This window comes from Rhipicephalus microplus, chromosome 1 (genome assembly GCF_043290135.1).
Source record: "Rhipicephalus microplus isolate Deutch F79 chromosome 1, USDA_Rmic, whole genome shotgun sequence".
Lineage (NCBI taxonomy): Eukaryota > Metazoa > Arthropoda > Arachnida > Ixodida > Ixodidae > Rhipicephalus > Rhipicephalus microplus.
The window spans coordinates 134,758,168-134,783,779 of record NC_134700.1 but is presented as its reverse complement, the minus strand read 5'-3'; the positions used below and the strand labels follow the sequence as shown (position 1 = coordinate 134,783,779).

The 25,612-nt window shown below is 46.9% G+C and overlaps 1 protein-coding gene across 2 annotated transcripts in view; it reads left to right on the top strand.

The window, feature by feature from the left end:
* LOC119177854 (arylsulfatase B) overlaps positions 1 to 25,612 on the top strand; it is an 89,477-nt gene that overhangs the window by 6,233 nt on the left and 57,632 nt on the right. The window contains exons 2-3 of one of the 2 annotated variants that reach the window (XM_075887393.1): positions 5,413 to 5,572; positions 11,409 to 11,540. In XM_075887393.1, the coding sequence (XP_075743508.1) occupies positions 5,413 to 5,572; positions 11,409 to 11,540 (292 nt within the window). The remainder of the gene's footprint in view (positions 1 to 5,412; positions 5,573 to 11,408; positions 11,541 to 25,612) is intronic. The other variant, XM_075887395.1, reaches the window with a different exon arrangement.

Below are 25,612 nucleotides of genomic sequence, written 5' to 3'. Positions count from 1 at the left end.
AAAAATCTACAAAGTGTAAATGTGAACATTAGAAATGTAATTGAGACTAATGCATTGAATTGTCATGTTATTATTGAGTATGATGATATATTCCCCCAAAACGCCAAATTACAATGCCTCAAATTTTTAAATAACATATCATTAGATTACTTGGAGCATGCAGAAACTAAAAATATAATAGCCACAGATGCTTCCGTAAATAATCAAAAGGCAGGTGTAGGCATTGCCTCTGATTTGCTTGACTGGTCCTTTTCAGTGAGACTGCCTGATTTTACTCCAGTTTTTGAAGCGGAGCTCTTGGCGATTATTTTAGCTCTTCGAAAACTTCCATCAAATCAAAACAACGCAGTAATAATGACGGATTCTCTTTCAGTTTGTGCAGCTCTGACAGCTTCAGAGAACTCTCGAATTCTAAGCACATTCAAAACATTAGTACCCCTGCAGTTGAGACTCCTGAGATTACTATGGGTTCCGGGTCACTGTGGATTAAGATTAAATGAATTGGCCGATTCCTTAGCACGAGCCGCACTTGATGGGCCAGTTTTGTCCATACTGCCAGATGTTGAATATATCACGGCTATAAGATATCGAAAATCAGCAATCTCCACTGACACGATAGAAAAAGTAACTACATGGACAGACTATAACCACCTCATGTTTCCATGGCAACCCCACTGGAGTCAGTCCAGAAAGCTCGAAGTCTTAATCACTAAATTACGATGTCGTGTCCCCCCCCCCCTAAACCTGTATCTACACAGAGCTGGTCAGACAACATCACCCCTCTGCGCATTCTGCGGAGAAATGGAATCACTAGATCATTATTTTTTGTATTGTCGCCGCTATGAGATACTTAGAAAAACGTTACTAGTTATGCCATTTCGGAAAATAGGCCTTAGATTGACGGCGGAAACGGCGCTAAGCTTTGGCGCCTCATGTTTGGGACATTGCCACAGGGATGCTTTCAATGCCGTTTGCGATTATATTCAGGCAACCAAGCATATACCTTTGTGATCTTCAATAAAAAAAAATTATTTATTACTCCCCAGGGCAGAGTGAAGTAAACGCACCTGAGTGGTAATCATAACACCTCAAATCTCAAAATTGCTCAACTTGATTTTTTTTTCGTTTGCTCTTTTTATGTTGTTTTTATTTTTACACTAGTCTTATTATAATACCAATTCATTACACATAGTTAAAATGATCACAGAAAAACTGCACTACACTTTCTTGGCCAATCCCCCTGAGCGGGTATGAGCCAACCTCCCAGGAAAAAAAATTGCCCGCAGCTTCCCTCGGGGGAACACTGAGGAGGATGCGGACCATATAATTGGTTAACGGGGTGTTAAAGTGCGACTTACTTGGGTCGAGCTAAATTGGTTAACGTGGTTGTGAAATGGGGTGTTAAATTGCGACTTACTTGGGTCGATGGCTAAATTGGTTAACGTGGTTGTAGGAGGGGGTGTTAAATGAGTGAACACGTACACACGTATGCGAAAGGGCGGCGCTGGTCGAAGGGACGTCGATCAGTGTGTTTGTGGATTCGTTGGAATTCATTTCACCGCGACCTTGGACGTCGACGCGCCGTACAAACCAACCGACGAGCGGCAACTGAGCGAGCGAGCGCCGACCTTGAGTATATATTCAGCACGACGGCGCATGCACTGTCAGCTGTTGAATGTTCTCGAAGCGCGACGCCACATGCGCGTCCACTGGAGAATCAGGAGAATTGTAGATGTCGAACGCGGTGTGTAGAGGAGGAAGGGTGCACAGATGGTGGAGGAGTGAAGCGCGCGCGGTGTGTAGAGGAGGAAGGGATGCACAGATGGTGGAAGAGTGGGCGACGGCGCGACGGCGCATGCGCGCGCGTCAGCTGTCGAATGTTCGAGAAGCGGTGCGGACGGCGCGGACGGCGCACTACAAGGCGCGAGTATAAGATGCTCCGCATCTAAAAAAAACAAACAAAGCGCACAGACTCTGCCGCTGTCTCTGCTTGTTTCCTTCTAGCCCGTTATTTTTTTTTCATCAAATGCCATCCACAATAAACTACAAACTCGCCCAGCGCTTGGGTTTTATGTTATGAAAATTGGTGACTCAGACTTCACTTGATCGATCTCGCAACCTCGTTCGCGCATACCTCAGCCACTTCGCCTGGCCTACAGCGGCCAGGAACTCAGGCACCACAGTAAGCGCAGTCCCTCCTGAAACCTGACAATCGTGACCCCTAGTCAAGTACCATCATCATCGCCACAACCCTGCGAGCCAGAGGTTTCCATTCTCAAGCTCCCCGATCTCTGGTCATCGCACTCGGAACATTGATTCATCATTATTAGCCTTGGATCACAATGTCACAAAAGGGAAGACTAACCTATTGTTTGCAAGTTGATACATCAATGAAAAAAAATCCAGCGAAAAGACAAATCGCACAGAAGTATTATTTCTATTTAAACAAAAACACTAACTTCATTGGTGTTGTTCTAAAGTACAAAACTAATCCTGTGACTATGCTACTTTCGTGAGTGGCATTTATATGCGTAAGCATTAACACAGTGGTTAAAGTGGGCCTCTGAGCAACAAAATACATATTGTTTGCCTTTCCATTCCAGCTGCAACCATACCGTTCCAGCTGCAACCATACCAATGCTGATGTGCCACCGCAGACTACACTGTCACCTTATATTGTACCAATTTCTCTAGGCTACAAGTTGTCAGATTTTAACGTGCACACGATATCTTTTTCACAACGCAATGATCCATACATCGCTTAGCTTTTTACACGTCAGCCTAGGTACCCTAGGGGGTTTATTGAATGGCCGAGCAAGCAAGTGGCAGCTCGAAAAGTACGCAGATGGACGAAGATGATGGTGCTCAATCGCCGATCTTGTGCCTTCGTCTCGAAGCGACGATAGTTTAGTCAATCATATCGATATTTTTTTCATTAAAATTGTTTTATTTTGCCTCAAATGCATGTTGTAAACTCGCGAACTTGGACACATAACATGCGGGTGAATGCTGTCATTCAATTAAAATTGGCATCATATCCACGGAGTGAATGATGGAGAGTGGGGTAAAGCATCCGTCCGTCCATTCGTTCTTGCTTCCGTTCGTCCATGCGTCCATCTGTGTGACCGTCCATGCGTACATCCGCCATTCCGTGCGTGCGTCAGTTCGTGCGTTCATCTCTGTGTCCGTCCATGCATCCGCCCCTGCGTCCATCTATGCATCTGCGTCCATCTATTCATGCGTCCATCTATGCATCTGTGTGTGTGTGTCCATTCGTCCATCTATTCAACACTCCAAGTAAAACCATCTCGCATCTTTTCATCATATATTCTCCATATAGAAGCACCGCCATCCAGCAGGCATTCCAAGGACTAAACGAGAGGTGGCACACGCACACTTTCTTACGGCTAGCGCTTCGTATCTACTTTCCACCTTTAACCACCTCGAGTTCATGGTATATAATAGTTCACTGTATTCATGGCACTGCGGCCCAACGCTCGCTAAACCTTTCTAAAACCAAGGAGGTTACGCCAAGCGAGTATAACATAGCAACCTTTTCCTGTCATAGGGCTCAATGTACATGCCAATGGCTGCTAATGGGAAATGAGACAGGCGAATTCGGCTTTTACTTTCTTACGGCTTGCGCTTCGTATCTACTTCCCACCGTTAACCACCTCGAGTTCATTCATGGTATATACTAGTATACTGTATTCATGGCACTTCAGCTCAACCCTCGCTAAACATTTCTAACACTAAGGAGGTTACACCCAGCGGGTATAACGTAGCAACCCTTTCTTGTCAGATAATGCTGAATGTACACGCCAATGGCTGCTAATGGGGAATGAGAGTAAGGAGCTTTCGGCTTTTAGTTTTAACGCGCACACCACGAAAGCTTTATTGTTTAACAAAGCACAGGAGAAATCTCCCACCGGCACCACCTTGCAGGTCAAAATATAACACTTGTTACACACTACGACTACGACTACAAAGAACGAATAGATGCCGCTTTAAGGAGCTTCGCCCCTAAAACTCTCAACAGAAGCCTCGTGATAGAAATAGTGCCTCCACTTGAACTTGCCCGCAGACATGTTCAGGTTGGTCTATGCGCGTTTAGCAGTATTTTACGGTGGCCAGAATCCTATATAGGCAATGCAAATATAAAATATGTATATATAGAAAAGTATTCGTTGTCGTATTGAATTTGCATTGTCAGTTCTGGTTTCAGCGTTTGTCTAGCATCAACAGGGGTGGATTGGTTAACTTATTGTTTGACAATGCAACGAGTTTCGCAGAGTCACTCTACTCTTTTTGTCACCGGTGCATGGCTGCGTCTCTAAAGCGCTACGTTGCCTTCTCTATAGGGACGCGAACTTCACTTGGCTGTGTTGACCAAATGAACAAATGCCACAATCAATGCTACCATTGCTCATCCCCGGCGTACTTAACATGTATTCAGTTGGGGCTGCAACTTGGTACCCCCAGATGCTTAAGCCTTGTGCGCAAAATGTTTTAAATGAGACAAGCAAATGTTAAAGCTTTATAAGAGCTATATAAGCTTGTACAAACCCATGCAGCCGGGGTTGTGTTTTAACTACAGCTTAAAGTTTAGTGTTACTGCATGAAAGAATAGGTTGGAGTAATAACTAAAAGTGCACTCACACAAAGCCATCGGATAAAGAAGCTTTCACGAATTTCTTAGGCGTGGCTGAAACTTAGATAAAAATTCTTACCTAATACGTCTCCAATCCTTATCTCACAGAAGTTAACACTTGTTAAATCTAACAGCACGTTTTTGCAGAGGAAAGTTTTACCAACACTTCTTTTTTAAGACAAACTTTTGCAGTGAGAGAGAGAGAGAGATAAATAGAGAGGAAAGGCAGGGAGGTTAACAAAGCTTGGCTCGGTTGGCTACCCTACACTTGGGGTGGGGGAAAAGGATAATAATAGAACGGAAAGAGACAGAAAAGAAGACGAGTAAGAAAGAGAAGCATAAATAGTCAGCTCGAGACTACACAGCACGGCCTCGCACAGTTCTTTCACAAGCGGTCGTGAAGTTTGGTGGTCCTTAAAAAGTGAATTGAGCAGCCTGGTAACGTCGTTAACTGTCACACTGAAGCATCGTTCAAAGAGATACTGTTGCCATCATAGCTACGTCTCATTTTTTGTTTCGTTTTGTTTTATTATTTATCCTTTTTATGCAAGCATGTGTTACTCTGTGTATTCGCCCAGAATAATGCTTTTAGGCGGCACAGGTACTTAAAACAAATGAAATAAGTAAATATAAGCCAAAATTTGAAAAATACCACCAGTATAGCTCGGGCAAATAACTACGCCAATAAGAAAATAAGTGCACTGGTCTGAATCCTTTACTTCTTGGTTCAATCTATAAAATATGAACAATTTGGTCTACAGGGATGGGCTGACCTAAGCTACAACGGGAACCCACAGATACGCACTCCAAATATTGACGCGCTAGCTTGGAACGGAGTGCGGCTCACAAGACTGTACCACCATCCCCTATGCACACCTTCCAGGGCGGCGATCATGACGGGGCGCTACCCCATACACACAGGTATGGCTCATCATTGCACTTGTCACCAAAGATTTCGTTTGAGAATTTAGTCCAAGTATGTTCTCGCAAAATGTGCGTAGTCGCAGTGACAAACAAGTATCGGGGAAATTTCGGTCCTTTGACATTTATCTTTCGCACAAAAATTCGACGAGAAGACGTATGTAGAATGTCTGAAACACAGTTTTCGTTGACTGTGGCGCACATATAAACATAGTGTGCCCCAGCAATCTACGGTGATTTTCATAGCTCAATTACCTCGATTTAAACTGTGAATGACTCCTTGATATAGCAATAGTGAGCACGGAGCAATACATTCGACTTTACCTTTATACTCTGGGTTTATCAAATCATGGTGCATACCAACTCCTCTCACGTAACCAAATGTCAGTTTGCTGCGTTGCAGTGATGTATTATGAATACCAATGGCTGTTAACAAGCCGAAATCAAAAGTTCCCTTTGACATTGTAGGTTATATTTCTTCGTTCAACAAAGCCACTATTTTGGGAAATCGTCGCAAACGCATCAGTACGCCTTGACCAATTTCAAGTTTCCTGTCTGCTCTAACAAACGTTCCCTTAAACTTCACGGTGTATTGCTGACAAAATCTTCTACCTTCGATTGCTAACAAAGCTTCGTGACATTTATTGATATGCGTTAAAGGCTGCCTACCAGGATATGCGTGTATGCCTTTATAAAACTGCTGTCAAACCTTTACACAAAGCTTTTTCTGTTCAAAGTTGTGAATTTTAGCTCTTTAGGAGACTTTTAAACTTTACATGCAATATTTTGCATATCAGGAAACTTGTACACCGGGAAAATTTGATGCTGCTGCTGCGGGTCGTTACAGACATCCACAAAAGCATCAAAGCTGAAAGACATCAAAAACACCGTCGGGGTATGTAGAGCTTGCAAGCAAGACTACCTGTGAATTTCTTTTGCTTCTGAGGGAAAAGGGCAGGTAATTAATTTTCAACATTATCAGCACCGTTATCATCATCACTATGTCGGTCCAGTGCAGCACAAAAACGTCTACAATATTTTTCTAGTATATTTATTATTGTTCGAGTTGTTGGTCCAATTATGCTCTATTGCAAAAGCCAGCGCCACTGGGTACCAGCGTGCAGTGCCGGCCTGCATATGGGCCGATTATCGCACTGGGTACACAGCGCACTGGGTAGGCGCTGGGTACATAGCGCAAAACGGCTTTACAGTGTCAAAACAGCGGTGTGTGATTGCCATCAATAATTATATCAATAAAAAAGTGACATAAAACGCATTCAAACATTAAGCAAAAGAAAGAAAAAGAACGCCCGTCTAGAAGATTCCGAACTGCCACTTTCCGATTCTCAACCGAGTACTTTATCCACTATACTTTATCTTGCTTTATTGCCTATTCCCCGACATTATGTACATGAACAGCGACGTAAAGTCGCGAAAACAAGTAGTTGCAATCGTACTGAATAGACAGTAACTTTAAAATTCCTTGAGAGCTGTCAGCGGATCGACCCTCGACTACCACTCAGAAACAAACTCCTCTGATTTCGGAAATTCCACAAATTTCGGCATGCAGTGTTGGAAGTAGAATCTTGTGGGCCGTGCATATGAATCAGAGTGAAATCCTGCTATACGGGCACGCCATGAACAGTGGTGTCTGTTAACTATATAAATCGAATGACACACCATCTTTTTTTCTATCGGGAAAAAATTCACACTGTATGGGTCAGTCGAGAATTCCTTTATGCTTGTCCTCGGCAATACATAGCAAAAATACACTCCCTCCCAGCAATGCAAAAAAAAAAACGTGGTTGATGGTTTCGGGCTTATTACAAATGAGACGATATGACCCACATGGTGAAAAGACGCCCCGCTTTTCCTGAAATACGTTAACGTACAAAGTGCCAGTATGAAGCCCAAAAAAAGAAGGTCTTAGTGGCAGGAGCCACTCGAATTCTTTTATTCCTTTTTAGCACGTCTTGCTCTTGACCTCTACTGTGTATGGATCTGTACATTGGAACAAGTAAAATTGTATCACACACACCTGTACAGCTTTTTCAGATTCAGTGTTACACTTGTGCGATTTTCAATTAAAAAGCAAATATTGCGCATATGTGAGGCACCATAAAAACACGTCAATATTTTTTATGTGTGTCTTTTTTCACTAAAAATCGGATACATAAGTAAATCTTATAGAACTGCACCATTTATCACGATGCACTGAGAATGCAACGCTTGCACGAAAAGGCAAGTGTTTCGAACACTTTGTTAAGATGACGCGGTGGTGGGACATCTCCGTCGCCTTGCGTTCTACACACTATCACCTCCGAAACGGAACCCGCGCCGCGCGCTTCGTTTGCTGAAATAACTGCCTGATAGCGCTCATGTCTCACGTGTGACGTGGCTTGATGCGCTCGTTCGCCTCCGTTGTGCGCTCGAGGCACTCTAACGCAGCGCCTTCAGAATACCATGGATGGTTGGATGGTAAAACTTTATTTCGTCAGAAAGCAACTGCGGATGATTCCGTGTTAAATGGCCATCAGTCCAAGGTTGGCGGCTACCTGCGTGGCCCACTCCACGACCCTTAACTGGACGACTGGGTCTGAGCTGGTCAGCCCGGCTTCCCAGTGCTCAAGAGAGGGATCACGCATAATATCCACCGGTGGCAGCACTATGCTACATTCCCAAATTATGTGATCATATGTTGCCATAGCCTGACACCATTTGCATCGCGGCTTTATCTCCTCCGGGTACACTTTGTTTAACACGTAAGGGTTAGGAAAACTTCGCGTCTGTAGTTTTCTCCAAATGCATTCCTGCGCCTTAGTCAACCACTTGTGCGGGGGCAGATAAAACCTCCGCTCTAGTTTATAATGATTCTTAATGTCGTGAAAGGACACCAGCCCATCTCTCGCTGACCTCCCCGGAGCGGGCGGCTCACCTACCCGGCTGACAAAACCTCGAGCATTCAGGTGAGCCACCTCGTTCCCATAGTTCCCAGAGTGTGCTGGTACCCAGACAATTTCTATTTCTTGAAGTTTTCGTCCCGTTGCCCCTTGCAGAAATCGTGCGGTGGTCGCCGATATTCTGCCCCTCGCTGGATTTCGGATGGCTGTCTTGGAATCTCTGAGAATCAAGTTCGATGCGAATTAGTTAAAGCTAGCGCTATTGCCGCTTCTTCTGCACTTTCAGAGGAGTGGGTTTCCACCGATCCAGAGGCGACCAAGCGTCCTCGCCTGTCCACCACCACAATCACAAAAGCGTCTTATATTCACAAAAGTGTCCTTATAATCTGCGACATCTGTATAGACTGCCTCTTTGTACTCGCCGTACTCTACGTGTAAAGCTCTGGTTCTTGCCTGCCTGCGCTGCGTATGGGAATCGGATGCATATTTTTGGGCAAAGGTTTTATGTACAGGGCCCTATGAAACTCTCGCCGCACCTGAATTTTAGAGTCCCGAGTGGGAGCCTCTGCTTCAATGCCAAACCTTTCCAATATGGTTCTGCCCACAGTGGTTGTCGCGTGCTTAGCATGCTGCATGAACAGATGCGCCTCCCATAATTTATCCAGGGTGTTGTGTACCCCTAGTTTTAACAGCCTTTCTGTAGGCGCGTTATTAGGCAACCCAAGCGCTGCCTTGTAAGCTTGCCGGATCATAGCCTCGACCTTGCTTTTTTTCTGCAGCATCCAACTTCATATAAGGTGTCGCGTAAGTAATCCTGCTGAACACAAACGACTGTACCAGCTTACACAGTTCTTTTTCTTTAACCCCGTTCTTACGGTTACCGATTCTTCTGATTAGCCGGACAGTAGCATTGACCATAGTCTTAAGTTTTTCAAGGGCCACCCTATTGTTCCTGTTAGTTTGCAGATATAGGCCAAGAATTCTAATTGTTTGAGCTTCAGCTACCGGCCTACGTCCTACTTTTACCTTTAACGGCGGTGGCGGAACATAGTCTTGCATGTAGCCCTCTCGGTTTTTCCCGAACCACATAGAGCTCGGACTTCGGCTGAGAGCATGAAAGTCCCGCCTCTCCTGCCAACTCCTCGACAATAATAACTACCTGTTGTAGTGTTTTTTCCAGATGCGCGTCAATACTCCTGGTTACCCATAGAGTAATATCATCTGCATAAAATTTGTGCTTCAGTCCCGGTATCTCCTCAAGCCTCGGCGGTATTTTAATTAGGACGAGTTTAAACAGGAACGGCGACAAAACTGAACCCTGATGCGTCCGTTTGCCTCCAAACGCGAAGGAATTGATTTGATATCTCCTATTGAAAATTCTGTGGTTCGGCCCTCCAAGAATGATCTCATGTAGTAGAATGTCCTGGATTCTTGGCCGATTTCCGATAGGTTATTCAATATTGTCTTATGCGAAACATTGGCGGAAGTTTTATTCAGGTCAAGCCCCAATACAGCTTTAGTGCCCGTGCCATGCCCGGGATCAATTAAATCATGTTTCAACTGTATCATGGTATCTTGTGTAGACAAATGGGCCCTGAAACCTGTCATAGTTGGGAGAAAGATGACCTTGTCCTCTGCCTAATTCTGAAGCCTGTTGAGAACCACATGCTCCATTATAGTGCCTACGCATGATGTCAGCGATATGGGGCACAGGTTCTCCAAGCAGAATTTCTTGCCTGGCTTAAGAATAATTATAACTCTAGCATTCATACAATGTGCTGGGATGTCCCCGGCCACTCGAAACTCATTCATCAAGCCTGTGATTGCCCCAACCGATTTGAAGTCAAGGTTTCTCTGCATTTTATTAGTAACCCCATCCGAACCTGCGGCAGACGTAGTACGCAGCTGCCCCTTGGCAAACTGCACCTCCACAACTGTAAACTCTTCATCTAGTTCCGAGTCTCCCTCCCCCCCCCCCCAAGTAGTGTGGTAAGCAACCGTCTACTCCATCAGTTATGTACCGATTCCGGAATTCCTGTATAAACTCTCCAATTGTGCCTTGATATTGATGCATTAATGGAGTCATTTGTCCCCGTTGCTCCGATTTGGTTGCTGGCAGCTGTTGCGGATCCAAAAGATGCCTCAACAGCTGCCATGTCTTTTTGCATCCAAACTGTCCGTTCATGCGATCACAAATCTGGTCCCACTGCTTGGCTTGCTACTCAATTGTATATTTTTTTATTTTACGTTCTAACTTGGCAGTCCTTCTGCGAAAAACGTCATTACGGTTTTGCTTCTTCCACCTTTTCAAGAGACTCGCGTGCGCTTCCGACATGTGTAATAGTTTAGAGTCCGCCGTAAACTCCTCCTGCTGGACTCGCACTTCTACCGTAATATTCTTTATATCCTCCTTGAGCGCCTCTACCAATGCGTCCAGGTCTTTTAATTTTCCCGTTCACAGTATCTGCTCTGTTTTTCCTAAATCTGTCCCAATGTGTAAATCTATGCCCCTTCACTTTGTCTTTATGCCTCTCAGCGCTAAACGTCGTGGAAACGTTATAGTGATCACTTTCTAGTGCTTGTACCGTGTTAAGCCACTTTGAATTACTTATGCCTTTAACCCTTTATTGACGAGACAATAAAATACTTGCAGAAAACATTTATTTTCTACATATTTACAATTGTTGCAACAAGACTAAGCATATTTCATTAAAAGAAACTCTGCATATAGTTTCTAATATAGAGCTTTGTTGCCTGTGGGCAACACTAGGCACGAGCCATAAGGTAGGCTTCACTGCGTGCTTCTTACGGGTTATTGTGGAATTTGTGCATGCACTCCTTTACTTGAGTAAAACAGAGGTGTACGTTGCGCTTCCTGTACATGAGTCGCGTGATTCCTGTGCAGTTTGGGTATTTACAACGGCCTTTCTTTGCAGAAAACATCGGGAGATGGTCAATAGTGTCGAGCCTTATCTCCTTGCATGGAACAGGAGCTGATGGCCCGCGCCGCTTCTTCGCCTGCAATTTCTTCTCGACTTTTGATGGGCCCAATGGTCACTTCCTCGAAGGTGTTGATACTTTTCCCTGTTGCCTTAGCGTGAGGGCTATGTCTGCTTTGAGTCTTAGCAGGGTCATTTGGTGCTTGCAAGGCACGTTAGCCGCGGTGGCATCTCGGCGGTAGAGGAGCCAGCAGTTGACAACTACTACATCTTATAAGTGAAAAAAGAGCCTCCAGTACCACTTTTTTATTTTACATGAATGAGGTAGAGTGCCACAAGCACTACCATAAGATCAACAACTCCCATGCATTCATTGTAGATGCCGACAATAGCCGGGCGGGGTATGCTCACAGTCGTTCGGGTCTTCTTTTCGAAGCGCTTCACGGCTTGCTCGGGTGAAGCTGAAGCAAACGTGCACAGTAAAGTTACGGGGCGGTTGTAAAATCACTTGACAGCCCTCAGGCTCATCCCTTCAAATGTGGTCGTCATTTACACGTAAGAGCCACGCACTTTTTTCTTCAGAACTTTGTCAGATGAAAGTTTGCATCCTTTTAGGCGAGCCTCGCGTACTGTCCCTACGGAACTGATTCCAACCTTCTTGAAAACTACTTGTAAGTCCACGCCGCAAAACCAGTTGTCAAAATACAAGATGTAGTCTGGACCACGGGGCACGATACTCGCCATTCGAAGGACGATGTTGCTACTTGCGCTGATGTCGGGAAAACCTTGCTGAGGAAGAATTTTGTCCGTGTAAACTTCAAAGTTGTACATTATGCCGCGTTCATCGCAGAAGAGGAAAAGCTTAAAACCCCATTTTTTGGGGCTTGTTTGGCAAATACTGCTTTAATGAGCTGCGGCCTTTGAACGGCACCAGCTGCTCATTAACGCATAGCTTTTGAAATTTTGGTGTCTCGCGGCATTTGGCGACCAGGTGGTCCAGCAGGGGCCGCAATTTGTAAAGCCTGTCACGTTCGGGGTCATTCTGGTCTGGTGCTTCCTGGTTGTCACTAAAATGCAGCGACTGCTTGATTTCTGCCCACCTGTCTCTCTTCATGATGTCAGCGACTTGACTGACTCGAAACATTTGCGACCAGTACAAGCGTGTTTGAGGCAGCTTCATAAGCGACATAGTGAGTACTGTATTGATGAAATGCTCTAAATCATTGACTATCATTGAGGCAACTTTGTTCGGATTCCTCTGAGTGCTATACAGGGAGGGCTGCTCACAGATGTGAGACAGGAATGTCACGTCAAAGAAGTTTCTGAAATAGGTGATGGGAGATTCCACCAGGGATATGTAGGGTGGTACGTCTTTCCACTCATGCATGGCATTAGACGAGGAGCCTCGGACAGCCTTCCATGTTGGAGAATCCTTCGAAGGCGTGGGAATTTCTTCAAGCGCATGGTCGATACTGGCCGTGCTTGGAGCTCCTGAGACCTCTTCATCCTTGCTGTCAGCTGGCGGTGCTGTAAAAATTGCACAGAAAATGGTTGCGATGTCAACAAGGAACAAGAAAAAGCCAACAAACATAAAAATAGTAATTACTCTCATAAATTTCATCAGTGCTCTGTGTGTTCAGTAAAATCTACTTTATGCTGAAGAAAGAAGTTGCGGAAATACTGTTTCGCTAGCTGGCCTAAACAATGACACTGTTTGAAACACACAGAGCCAGCCTGCTGCAAAGCGTAAACGGAATGCCAGACTATCAGCGTCACACGCAGAGCTGCCGAACTTGGGACACCTAGAAGTGTCTGCCATGACAGATGCCGACAGCCTCAAGTGGAAGCGCCGGGCCACACAGACTTTTGTAATACAAGCAACCCCTTCCTTCACCTCCATCCCGCTGCGCTTTATTATGCAAGAGACCGTACGTTATTCGCCAATCGAATGATAGCGTAGTTACGACTGACACGACAAAATAAATACTTACTTGTCCTGGCTAAAACAGCGTTTTCAGGCTCTACGTCGCTCGATGAATCCAGGTCAGAATCATCACTGTAGTCAGGGGGCACTTTCGCAGCAAATTTTCCATGAAATGCCCCCGGGTTCATTCTTCGAAATCGTTGCTTTGTCTGCGTGTCCTGCGTGAGGTGGTGCAGCGATAATGAAAGCAGTGCAGGCAGAGGAGCGCGCAACCATACAAAATTGCACAGAGCAACCTCAGCGGGATGAGAAACACAGCATAGTGCCTGGTGTTGCCTGTAGGCAACAAACACCTCACGCGCCCGTACAGGCCCAAATTAGCAGCGCCGTTTATATAATTTGACAACGAGGAAAGTGAGGCATTTTTCCAAGCAATTGCAAAAAGCCAGAGCGAGAACAACGAATGCTTACCCGGAAACAGATGTTCGAACGCTGAAGTCGCGTCGTAGAGCGCTCTTCAGAGATTTGTGCGCCAAACTTCTTTTTTCTCTTCGTCGATTTCTTAGTTACAAATCAGAGGGCACCGAACATCCATGTGGCAGTAACATGGGGAGACTTTGGAGAGAAAAAGAAGGTCGCGAAACTGAAAGTGAACAAAAAAAATATTTTTCGCTATGTTGCCTGTGGGCAACGTTCGTCAATAAAGGGCTAAGAAATGTAATGTCTGGAGAGGTGTTCATGCCTATATTGTTGCCTATCTTCGTATGATCTTGCGGATTGTTTTGCAGCGTCCATCGCAGACACCGGGCAACTTGCGAAAGCCGATTGCTCTTTGGGCTGGCTCGAATATAACCCCACTCCAAGTGAGGCGCATTGAAATCCCCTACCACTATAGGCGGAGCGCGAGCTGCTAACCATTGAGCTTGAATCAGGAGTTGTGGCAAGCCCAGTCCTTTATCTGTTGGAGAACTATACACATTAAGTAAAAACAGACTCTTCACGTACCTTCGTTTAGGCAAAATCTCTAGCAGGACATAGTCTTCCCTGCTGCTATCACGGAATGCAGCACGGCAGTGATGTTGCGATGGAATACCACGGCTGTGAAGACGCGTGATACGCCCCTTGAATCAATAATTGGCGCTGTAAATACCTTAAATCCAGGTAATTTTACGGAACCACTAGCCTTCTCTAAGGCTATATTGTCTGGTTTACTATTTAGATTTTGTACTTGCAACTGCAGGTTACCCCGCTTTTGACGAAAGACCATGCATTTTCACTGCCAAACTTCAATTTGCTGGCGAGGCGCCATGATGAGCCACCAGGTTGGCTAATGGTGCTTGGCCACCCACGGGAGGCAGTTTTGCCTCTAATAGAGTATGAAGCTGCTAAAACATGCCCATGACCTGGGTTCGGAAAACTCTAAACTCAGTGGAGAGTATGCCGAGACGCTCCTCTATTGTGTCTAATCTGGCTTCGATTTTTTCGACTCGAGCCTCCAACCTATTCTGTCTTTTCCTTTGTTTGCCTACTTTATCCGCAAGGGTAGGTAGGCCCTTGCGGATAAGAGTAGTGACTTAAGAATAGTGACCAGATCCGACTAGAGAGTAGTGACCAGAAAAACAGGCTGTGGCATGTCTACTGGGGACCTTTCAGCTAATCGTTTTGCGTAAGGTTCCTCATTCCCCGGCAGTGGTCTCTTCACAATCCCTTGATTCTCCACTTCCATAGCTGCACTCTCCTGTACGCGAGCAGACGCTTCTTGCGTCACTATCTGTAGGCCATGCACTGCTGGTGTCTGTGTCCCTTGTCATTGGTCGTTTTTAAGTGCGCGTTACATCCCTCCAAATCTGTTTTCCATTATTTTAATCGAATCTCTCTGCCGCTGAGCCTGCGCTGCTAACTCCCTCTCTCAAGTGGTTTCGTTCTGGGAGGCCGTGCCCGACAAGCTCACCTTTTTGTTGGTTTCACGTGTGTACATGTTGGGACAGGGTACTTGTCCGCCATCTTGGCCACCCCCATGCCCTGGCAATGGCGGGAAGGAACTCTACCGGTCCCTGTGTTTGCTTGTGCCTTCCTTATCCCTCGATGACTGCTTCATGGCCCTCGAGGACCACTCATCGTTGTCAGCTTCACTCTCTTTTTCATTGCTCTGCTGCCGGCCTGTTGGTGTCTTGCGAGCGAGGTGAAACTTGCAGTTCCGGCTCCCTGTGTGATGAGCACCATGGCACACAATGCAGTCCTACGTGCACGTGGGTGGCTCTCCTTCTGACGGGGCAGGTTGGTCCTTCCCGCAAAGGTGACATAGGTTACTCTTCGGACGACAGCAAACGTCCGCTCGATGTCCAACTCGCCTGCAGTTGTAGCAGGTCTCGACTAAATTTCTATACGGGATCACAGCGTACAGACAGTTCCAGTAAGTAACCTGCCGACGTATGCGTTTTCCCCCGGACGTAATCTGAATCGCCTTTGACTTTCCCAGAAGTCTCGCGTCCAGAATGTCTTTGCCTTCATTCTTCTTTGGGAATCCCGCCCGAACTACTTCCACTGGGCATCCATCATAAGCATCGTAAATAACTCCCCGCACTGAGTTCTTCAACGGCGCCACGAACGCCGAAACCGGCAGATCACGATTACCCAGCTTGACCGTCTTCACATTCGCATATGCCCCACTGTGATTTATGCACGCTGTGCTCACCATCAACGTGTTTTTGTGCCATTAAACCGCACAATGTCTTCTTTCGCGGCAATCGCACTCGATAGACGCGCTGCTGCTCTCAGTGCACATCCGAGTTCTCTCGCTGTCACAACAAACAAGTCCCAGTTCTGGGGCCTGTACACAACCTTGACGTTCGTGGCTGACATCTTGAGAAACGGTCCGCGTTTCTTCCACAGCGGCGCTTTCCCCCGCTTGACTTGCTGCGGTGCGCGCGTCTTGCGCGCGTCTTGCGCGCGTCTTGCGCCCGTCGCTAGCGGCCTGCGTCTCGCAAGACTTACTCTTGGCGTTGTCGCCATGCAGAGTCATCTTAAATCAGTCGTGTGCCTTCAGCACTGGAGCCCACTCTCCCGCTTCAAGATTGATTGATTGATTGATATGTGGGGTTTAACGTCCCAAAACCACTATATGATTATGAGAGACGCCGTAGTGGAGGGCTCCGGAAATTTTGACCACCTGGGGTTCTTTAACGTGCACCCAAATCTGAGCACACGGGCCTACAACATTTCCGCCTCCATCGGAAATGCAGCCGCCGCAGCCGGGATTTGAACCGCTTCAAGATTTTCGGGCGTTATAGTCTCCCCTTCGACGTAGTATTCCATATCTTATTACCGAGAGAATGCGCATGTACCTTAGGCATTATGCCAGGACCCCTTCTGACCCCTGGCGAGCCTAGCTGCTGAAAGGCCCTGCACGACATACGGCACAATTGTCTACAAGCATCGTTCATGGTTTGCTGAGACATACGCACCTGCATCAAAGCCACTGCTTCCTCCTTGGAGCTTGAGCCGGCCGCGAGTTCACTTAACAATTCCAGGAATGAGGAGAAAATCGGACTCACCGAAACATACCCCGAAACATCTGAGTCTATTCCTACTGGGACAAAACTACAGTAACCACGGGCACAATTACACGAATGGCTCTACTACGCCGTCTAGTTCAGGTGGAGCAGTGGTTATACCATCACAAGGGGTAACTCGTTGTTTTAAGACTTCACATGTGACAACATCAACGACGACAGAACTCGAGGCTCGGCGCAATGCACTGGAACTCATCAATTCAGAAGAAAGACCAGGTAAATGGGCTCTTTTTTTCTGACTCAAAACCAGCGTCACAGTGCCTGATATCAGTTCTCTGACGCGAATGCCACGACCAGTTGACCTACCAAACCGTGAAACTTCACTACCTTTTAATACAAAAAGGCCAGGACATCATCTTTCAGTGGTTACCTGGGCATTGTGATATAGGCGGCAATGATTCTGCAGATCATGCTGCTCGCACGTCACATAAAGAAGCGAACAGCGTTCCGATTCTACTTTCAAGAGCGGATGCGGCGAGGCAGGCTCATCAACTAGCCCCCAGTCACACCCAGACTGAGTGGAACACAACAAGCATATGACGTACAAGACTTCACGAGCTCTACCCTTCACTACAACTCCGGCCTCTACCCGGCCTACATCGACGTGCAGCTTCGTTTCTCTATCGCCTTTGGCTGGGAGTAGCTTTCACGAAAGCTTATACCACGTTAATCGCAATTACTGACAGTGCGGCGTGCGATGTTTGCGGCACCAACAAAAATATCGAAAACCTGCTGTGCCATTGTCCTCGATTTGCCTCAGATACACAAGTACTTGCCAACGCAATGCGGCGACAGGATGATCGGCCTCTTTCTGTGCAGGTGCTATTACAGCAGCGTCCACATGCCTCGATAGCCCACAAGGCAGTCAAAGCCCTGCTGTGTTTCCTGAGAAAGACAGGCTTGTGTGAACGCCTCTGACATGCGGTAGAGTTCTACACGTTGCAGTGAAATTACTGTCAGTCTCTCCCCCACCCTTTTTTCTTTTCCCTCTCTTCCCTCTTTCTCGTCTTTCTTGTCCCTTTTCCTAATCCCCCAGTGTAGAGTAGCCAACCGGATGTCTTTCTGGTTAACCCCCCTGCTTTCTCCCTTTTGTTGCTTCCTTCCTCCTTCCTTCCTTCAGCCTAACAAGGCACACAGTCACCAGGCGCGAGCCAGACGCCCGACGACGCGGCCCAGGCTTGGCCTAGGAGATAGGCCTAGCCTTGCCACCGCGGGGTTGATAGGAAAATCTCGGTTTCTCCGAAAACAAGGATAAACTTGCCTAAACGAGTGGTGTCCATAGGTACAGGGCAACCTCCTGCAGACGAGCCCACTGCCAGCAAGTGCAGAACAAAGCGCGTCCGCCGATAGTCGGTCACCGGGCCGGAGCTCATGCGAAACACGTCCGCACAGCGTCTCACTCCAGCCACCCTTCCTCCAGAATACCGTTAACTAATTTTCTCGCGGAGAACACCAAATAACCGTTTTGTTCACCCTCTCCAGACGCAAGACTATTGTTTTTCGACGACACTTGTAGCGTGACATGCAGATACGGGGCCAATTATTGGTTGCAATCATGAATATATATTAAGTGCGAAGCATTTTTTAGCGAACTTCAGTGACTTCGCGCGTATCTATCTATCTATCTATGTATCTATCTATCTATCTATCTATCTATCTATCTATCTATCTATCTATCTATCTATCTATCTATCTATCTATCTATCTATCTATCTATCTATCTATCTATCTATCTATCTATCTATTTATCTATCTATCTATATCCCCTTCAGGCGCGAATTAAATCTGACGTAGCGAAAAAAAAATTTTGTTCAGATTATGAATACATAACGCTATTAAAGAAGGAATCCACAAGAAATTCAGAAAAAAATTCATTGGTTCAATTTTTCAATGGCGTCCACATATGTGGACATTGCGCCTCAAAGCAGTCATATTGTCACGTGACCGTTACCCAAGCGCGCGCACGAAGACGCAGGGAAAGGAAGACGACGAAGGTGCGCCATGGCTTGTGCGTGGGTTTTTCGCCATACTGCCTGTTGTATAGGCTCTAGTAAATACATATTTTACATCTCGCTTTCCTTGTTGCAATACCCATGAACGGTGGAGAAGAAGAAAACAAACGCTTTTATTTCGGAGGCTCGCAAATAATCATTGCAGGAACACTGCTTAGGAAGTCTTTTCCGCAAAAATAATCAGAAAGAGTCTATTTGGTATGAAACAAATAAAAACAGTCGTTCTGAGATGTCAGACAAAGGAAAATGTTGCATTTCCTGCAGCGGACACGGCTTTTGGATGTGCATTCCTCTCTCCGGCAGCGTTGTGCGTTAGCCATGTTTACTTGCTGCGGCCAATGATTAATCCCATCATAGCGAACAGTGCTGACTGGTAGTGGTGAAGCATTGGGTACCTTCTTTTTCACTGTTCGGGAGTTGTCATTGCTCGGACGTCCACGCTTCTTTTGTGGCTTATTGCTGTTCAGCAGGCAATTCGCGACGTCTGTTTGGAACGCCATCATGTCCAGTGTCTCTTTTCTTAGTAGCCCTGCTTTATTGGCATCCCTTAAGTATTCAAGCCAACTGTTGGAGAGCGCAAAAGATGCAAAATGGGAAATCACTCTCACAGGCCACTTTTTCGTTCGCGTCCGCATTGGGTAGAGGGACATGATGAAGTCTAGTTTGTCTACTCCACCCATGTATTTGTTGTAGTCCAGGACTACCTCTGGACAGTCAATGTCAACGTGGACCTTTTGGGATTCGCTCCATCTTCTCACGGTGCCAATATTTCCAACTCCAAGGTGGGTAGAAGCCATGTTGACGGTCCCGTTGTCTTGCCAACGAACAAGGACAACTTCGTCGTTCTGGGAAACCCGCTCATCATAGCTTCCCCGTCCTTCTTTCTTCATTTCCTTGTCTGTTTTCATGACGCATCCTGCCAAGCGGTTTCCCCTAATTGTGCCACTAGCCAAAATGCCGATCTTTTTTAACTCAAGAAAGAGCTTCACGGACGTAAAATAATTGTCCATGTAGCACTTGATGTTCTGTGCCTTCGGGAGGCTTTCAACAAGGCGCATTACGACGGAGCCACCAAGGCCAAGATGTGCATGTTCTTTGCTCACTCCCGTTCCCTTCCCTTGGTAAAACTCAAAGTCATGTGCAAGACCGTCAAAACTGCAGCGTACAAAAACCTTCACGCCTTCTGGGTTCGGTTTTCCTTTCACAAATTGCTTTGCAGCAATGCGTCCTGTGAACGGCACCATCTGTTCATCGATGCTATTCTGTTCCAAGGGAACAAGCTGTAAGCAGCGGCTTCTGACAGCTTCTAGCAACGGCCTAACTTTCCAAAATTTGTCTTGGCTGTTCGGGTCCCGTTCTTCATTAGCGTCGCTTATGTGGAGAGCGCCTCTGATTTTGAAGAATCGCTTCACGCCCATCGAATCGGCTATTGCGGGAATCCTCGTTGCAGTTTGCCAATACATTCTGACGCGTGGGTATTTCAGAACACCCATCAGCATGAGCATTCCAAAAAATATTTTGATCTCTTCTTTTGTAGTGGCTAATACGGCACCGTCTCTTTGCAGGACATACCTGTTTGTGAATTCAGCAAGGTCTTCAAATATCTGTTCGGTGAAATACTTGCTAAAATACACAAGTGGCTGCTGGCATGTCGAGGCTACTTCAGGATTGTAGTGGCAGTCAACATCACTTGGAGCAAAATCTTTCTTCACCCATTTGAACTCAGCCTTCGTAGATGCCGCAGGTGCGTTCGAGCTGACCGTGGCGTCTGGTCGTGCAGGCAGTGCAGCTGTGGTCGTGGATGCGGTCACCTGACCATTGGCAGGCTGAAACAAACAGCGTAAATTAGGGTCAAAGTACCTTTAGACAGTTTGGTGCCATATGTTTCCCGAGAACACAAAATAATGTCTCACAATCTCGAGCAAACTTACTATGTTTTCTTCATTTTCTGCTTCCAATTCGTCATCTGAAAAGTCGCCATCTGAGATATCTCCATTTGATATTCTCATGAGGATTTCTTCTGCTGTCGCATCATCAACTTTCTGACGTTTTGAAGCATGATCTTCAAGTCCTGGAGACAAAAAATCACACATAACCATCATATCTGCGCACACGGTGCGAAATGGCTGCCCTGCAACAAAGGCAGCACTAAGGCGCAATGTCCACGATCGTGGACGCGGTATTTTACGCACCCTTTTTGACGTTATAAATAGTTTCTAGTTGCAAAAGTCTTGTTTATTGGCATGAGGTATCTCTTAGCTCTTACTGACAAGTGCATAATTTCATGCCACCTCGAATGAAACATAGCAAGGGCTTGAAAAGTGAGAGCCACTTACGTGCGCCGCCGTAAAACGTGGAGGCGTCCATCTTTGAGAGGTGTTTTTGTAGTTATTTTGTGTCAGCTGCGGCAGATGGCGCCACGGGTCGCTGCAGCAACATGTAGTGATAGAGAGAGCACTGGTTGCGCGCGAGATTCAAAGTAAATTTCGAGATATTGAGCTGTGAAGTTGGCGTCCACAAATGTGGACGCTGCGCCTGAAGGGGATATAGCCACTTACGATTTTTAGCTCTCATGTACGTTTCGAGAATGGTATCGAGACCAAACTTGGTATGGTGTGAGATGATTGCACGACGAACACAAGCGACAGACCCTAACATGAAAATTATGACATGCATGTTATGTTACAACATGACTACATGCCACACTCATGATGCACTCACGGCCATTTCGATAGTGTTTGATATGCCAAATTTGATATTACCGCACATGAATGGATGACGAAGGTATGTGACTGGTGCAAACAAGATAATCATGAGATGTGTATCATGTAACAACATGATTACCTGCTACGAGCAAGATGCGCTTGCGGGCATTTCCATATCTTCACATGTATCAAACTCGGTACTACGCAACGCGGACGGGGAACATTGGCAAATGACACATACAGACATGATAATCACGACATGCTTGTCATGTAACAATATGATTACATACCACACTCATGATGCACTCGCGGCCGCTTCGCTAGCTTTACATATGCCAAATTCGGTATTACGGGGCGTCAATGGATGACTAAGGTATGTGACTGGTGAAAACGTGATAATCATGAGATGCGTGTCATGTGAGAACATGACTACATGCCACAGTCAAAGTGCCAATACATTTCGACGTGACGCGGTGCGCGCTTAACGGTGTTTACTTCGTAGGTCACGCCGGCGTTGCCGCGCCACGCACCGGTCCTGGCATATATTCGCAGGTGCGCAGCCCGCTGCATTGCTTTGAAGCATGCGCGTTTCAGCGCTTGCGGCGTCCCTCTGTCATGAAAAACGGGTGACGAAATGTTGTCTGGGTAACGCATTGGCACGAAACGCAGCATGTTGCATTTCGCGCCGGTTGCCGTCGGGCCACGCCGACGGAAGCTGATCGCGCCTGGCGTCAAACTATAGAGTTCTCGCGTTTTACTAACGTAGCGCCGCTGTGTCAAGTGTTCGCACGCGTCAACGCTACATTGGAGTATACTAGGCTCTTCATGATGCAGCCGCGGTCGTTTTCGTAGCTCCACACATACCAAATTGGGTGTTACGTGAGGTCCATGTATGACGAAATGTATGACTGGTGCAAACATGATAATCCTGACACGCCTGTCATGTAAGAACATGGCAACATTACACGCTCGTAGAGTGCTCGTGGCCGTTTCACTATCTTCAAATATACTAAATTTGGTATCAGCTGACGTGAATAGATGACAAAGGTAAACAACACATCTAAACACAATAATCATTACACGGAAGTCATGTACGGCAGCATTTACCTCCACCTAATAACGTTGTGCTGATTTTAAAGTGATATATTAACATTTCTTACTCATGCTTCACATATCATCGATTCCCACTGTACGTGGGATCTGCCAATTTTTTACAACGTCTTATTCGTGACGCAAATACGTCAGCAGAGCCATGCTGCACCCCGCTTAAAACAATTTTCTGTTAAAATAAGAGGAATGGAAAGAACAAAAATCAAGGTTAGTGCTCTAGTCAAACTGGGGTGTTCTGCGTGGCAGTCATGTATTCAACCATAGTGTAAAGCTACTGCTGAAAACTGCTCCGACGAAAAATTTGCTATTGACGTCATATCGCAGCAATGTCAGCTCGACTAGCAGATCTTCTTACCGGTTTTTATAAAAATGAATTAAGTATAATGAAGGAATGATGACAACGAAAGGTAACAGCAAGCATCATCGCAGAGTAAGGCACCTCGAGATTAGCACTCGAGCTCCTCGATCTTCCTCGTCCTTTCGCCATCTCCAATCTCCCACCTGCCTGTTTGGTTCGCCCAATAAACCTCTTTACATTTGGTGGGTCGTGCTGGGTAACCACATCGCCTACAACCTGGAACTGCGATCCCGCACCCTGCCGTCGACCATGCAAGTTGACGCTGCCCAACAAACAATACCTCTCGCGGCCGCTACTTGCCCCGGCCCGGTTCATCAGCGAGACCCCCCGGTCTTTGCCGGCACCGAAGACCAGGACGTCGAGGACTGGCTGTCGTCATACGAGAAATTCAGTGGACCCAACAGGTGGGATGACGCTGCTAAGTTAGGCACTGTCAATTTTTATCTCACCGACGTGGCCAAGCTTTGGTATACGAACCACGAAACCGAGTTCGCGGATTGGTCCGCCTTCAAGGAGGCAATATGTGCGGTTTTTGGTCGTCCTGCCTTACGGAAGCTAGGCGCCGAACAACGTGTGCGCACACGGGCACAGGAGCCAGGTGAAACTTTCACATCACATATAGAAGATGTGATTGATCTCTGCCGGCGCGTCGATGTTTCCATGAGCGAGAGTGCGAAGATACAGCACATTATGAAGGGCGTCGACGATGACGTTTTCCAGATGCTTCTCGCGAAGTCTCCTAGCACTGTGGCAGAAGTAGTGACTTTGTGCCAAAGCTATGATGAATTGCGGAGGCAACGAGCTCAGACGCGACGCTCATTCCAGACAATTCAACCAGTGACCGCACTGGACGCTGTGACTTACCAGACAAACCTTCTCGCACAAATGAAAGACTTCGTGCGAGAGGAAGTGGCTCGGCAGATTTCTCTGCTGCCTTTTGCTCAACGCCAGGAGCTCTCACACGAACAGTCACTGCGACACCCACCACCATTGGCTCCCATGCTCCGACATGTGGTCCAGGAGCAGATTTCCGGGGCTATGCCGGTGCCCTTGCAGCAGCCCCCCGTCACCGCGCCTCTTACTTACGCTGAGGCACTAAAGCGGCAGCAGCGACACCACCCCCCGCCGTTCCAGGGACTGCCGTATACCTCAGCCCCGACTCAGCCATCCACCACCTGGGTTCCTCCCATTGCCACCACAGCCTCGACTCACCCGTCGGCCGCATGGGTTGGTCCCCTCGTCGCCAATACTTGGAGAACGCGCGATAACCGGCCAATCTGTTTTGCGTGCGGTGGCCCTGGCCATATCGCCCGTTACTGCCGTCGTCGCGTGCCGGGATACACAGACGCCCGGACACAGAACAGCTTCATGGGCCTTTCTCCATCCCGTCTGGACAATTTTGACCCTCAGTCAAGCTCGTCTTCACGGGAATGTCCGCGTAGTATGTCTGGTCGCTCACCTTCACCCCGTCGTCGCTCCCTGTCACCCATGCGCCGTCGGCCAGCTCCGAAACACGAGGGAAACTAACCGCTGCAGTTCAGGAGGCAAGAACTGCGCTGTCGAAATGCTCAAGTCCTCGGACATTGCCGTCGAGTATTGTTGAAGTTTTTGTAGAAGGTACTCGAGCATATGCTCTAGTGGATACTGGTGCTGCCGTTTCCGTGATAGACGCTAAACTTTGCCGCAAGCTCCGAAAAGTGACGACGCCTCTTAATATGATGTCCTTGCAAACAGCGAATGGGGACCCGATTCAGCCTGTAGCCGCCTGTACTTTCCGACTTATGATCGCGAAGGACAACTACACTGTTGAGTTTATTGTCCTTTCGTCATGCTCACACGACATCATACTTGGATGGGATTTTTTATCGGGTAACCATGCCGTTATTGATTGTGCAAGATCCGAGCTTGAACTTTTCCCGTTTTACGACCAACCAACCAGCCGCATTCAGCCCGCCGTACACAAACTCCTCGTCAAAGAAGGCATTGAAATTCCTCCGACAGCATCTGTGTTGCTCCCCGTGTTCTGTGACGGCATTAGGAACGAAGCTGCATTCTTTGAGCCATCAAGCCTCTTCCTTAGTCGAAGATCACTTCTTCTGCCTTATTCAACCCTCTCTAATTCTGAAGGAAACAGTGCTCTTTGCCTCATCAATCCCCTTCCGTATCCCGTCGAACTGTTTCAAGGTGAATATCTTGGACACGTGCATGCCATTGATAAATAACAAATTTTTACCATGCCGCCAGATTGTTCCGGTGACCACGACGCCATCAGTGCCCTATACCCTTCCAATATACCACCTTGCGAGCTTTTTGATTCATTGATTGCCGACGGACTATCATCATCTGAACGCTCTGAGGTTCTTCAGCTGCTGTACCAGTTTCTTCAACCCCTTGACGTTGCTCAACCTACCCTTGGCCGAACTTCCAGTTTTTTCCACTGCATCGACACAGGTTCCAACGCGCCAGTACGACAGCGATCATACCGTATTTCCGCCACGGAACGTCAGGTTATCACCGAAC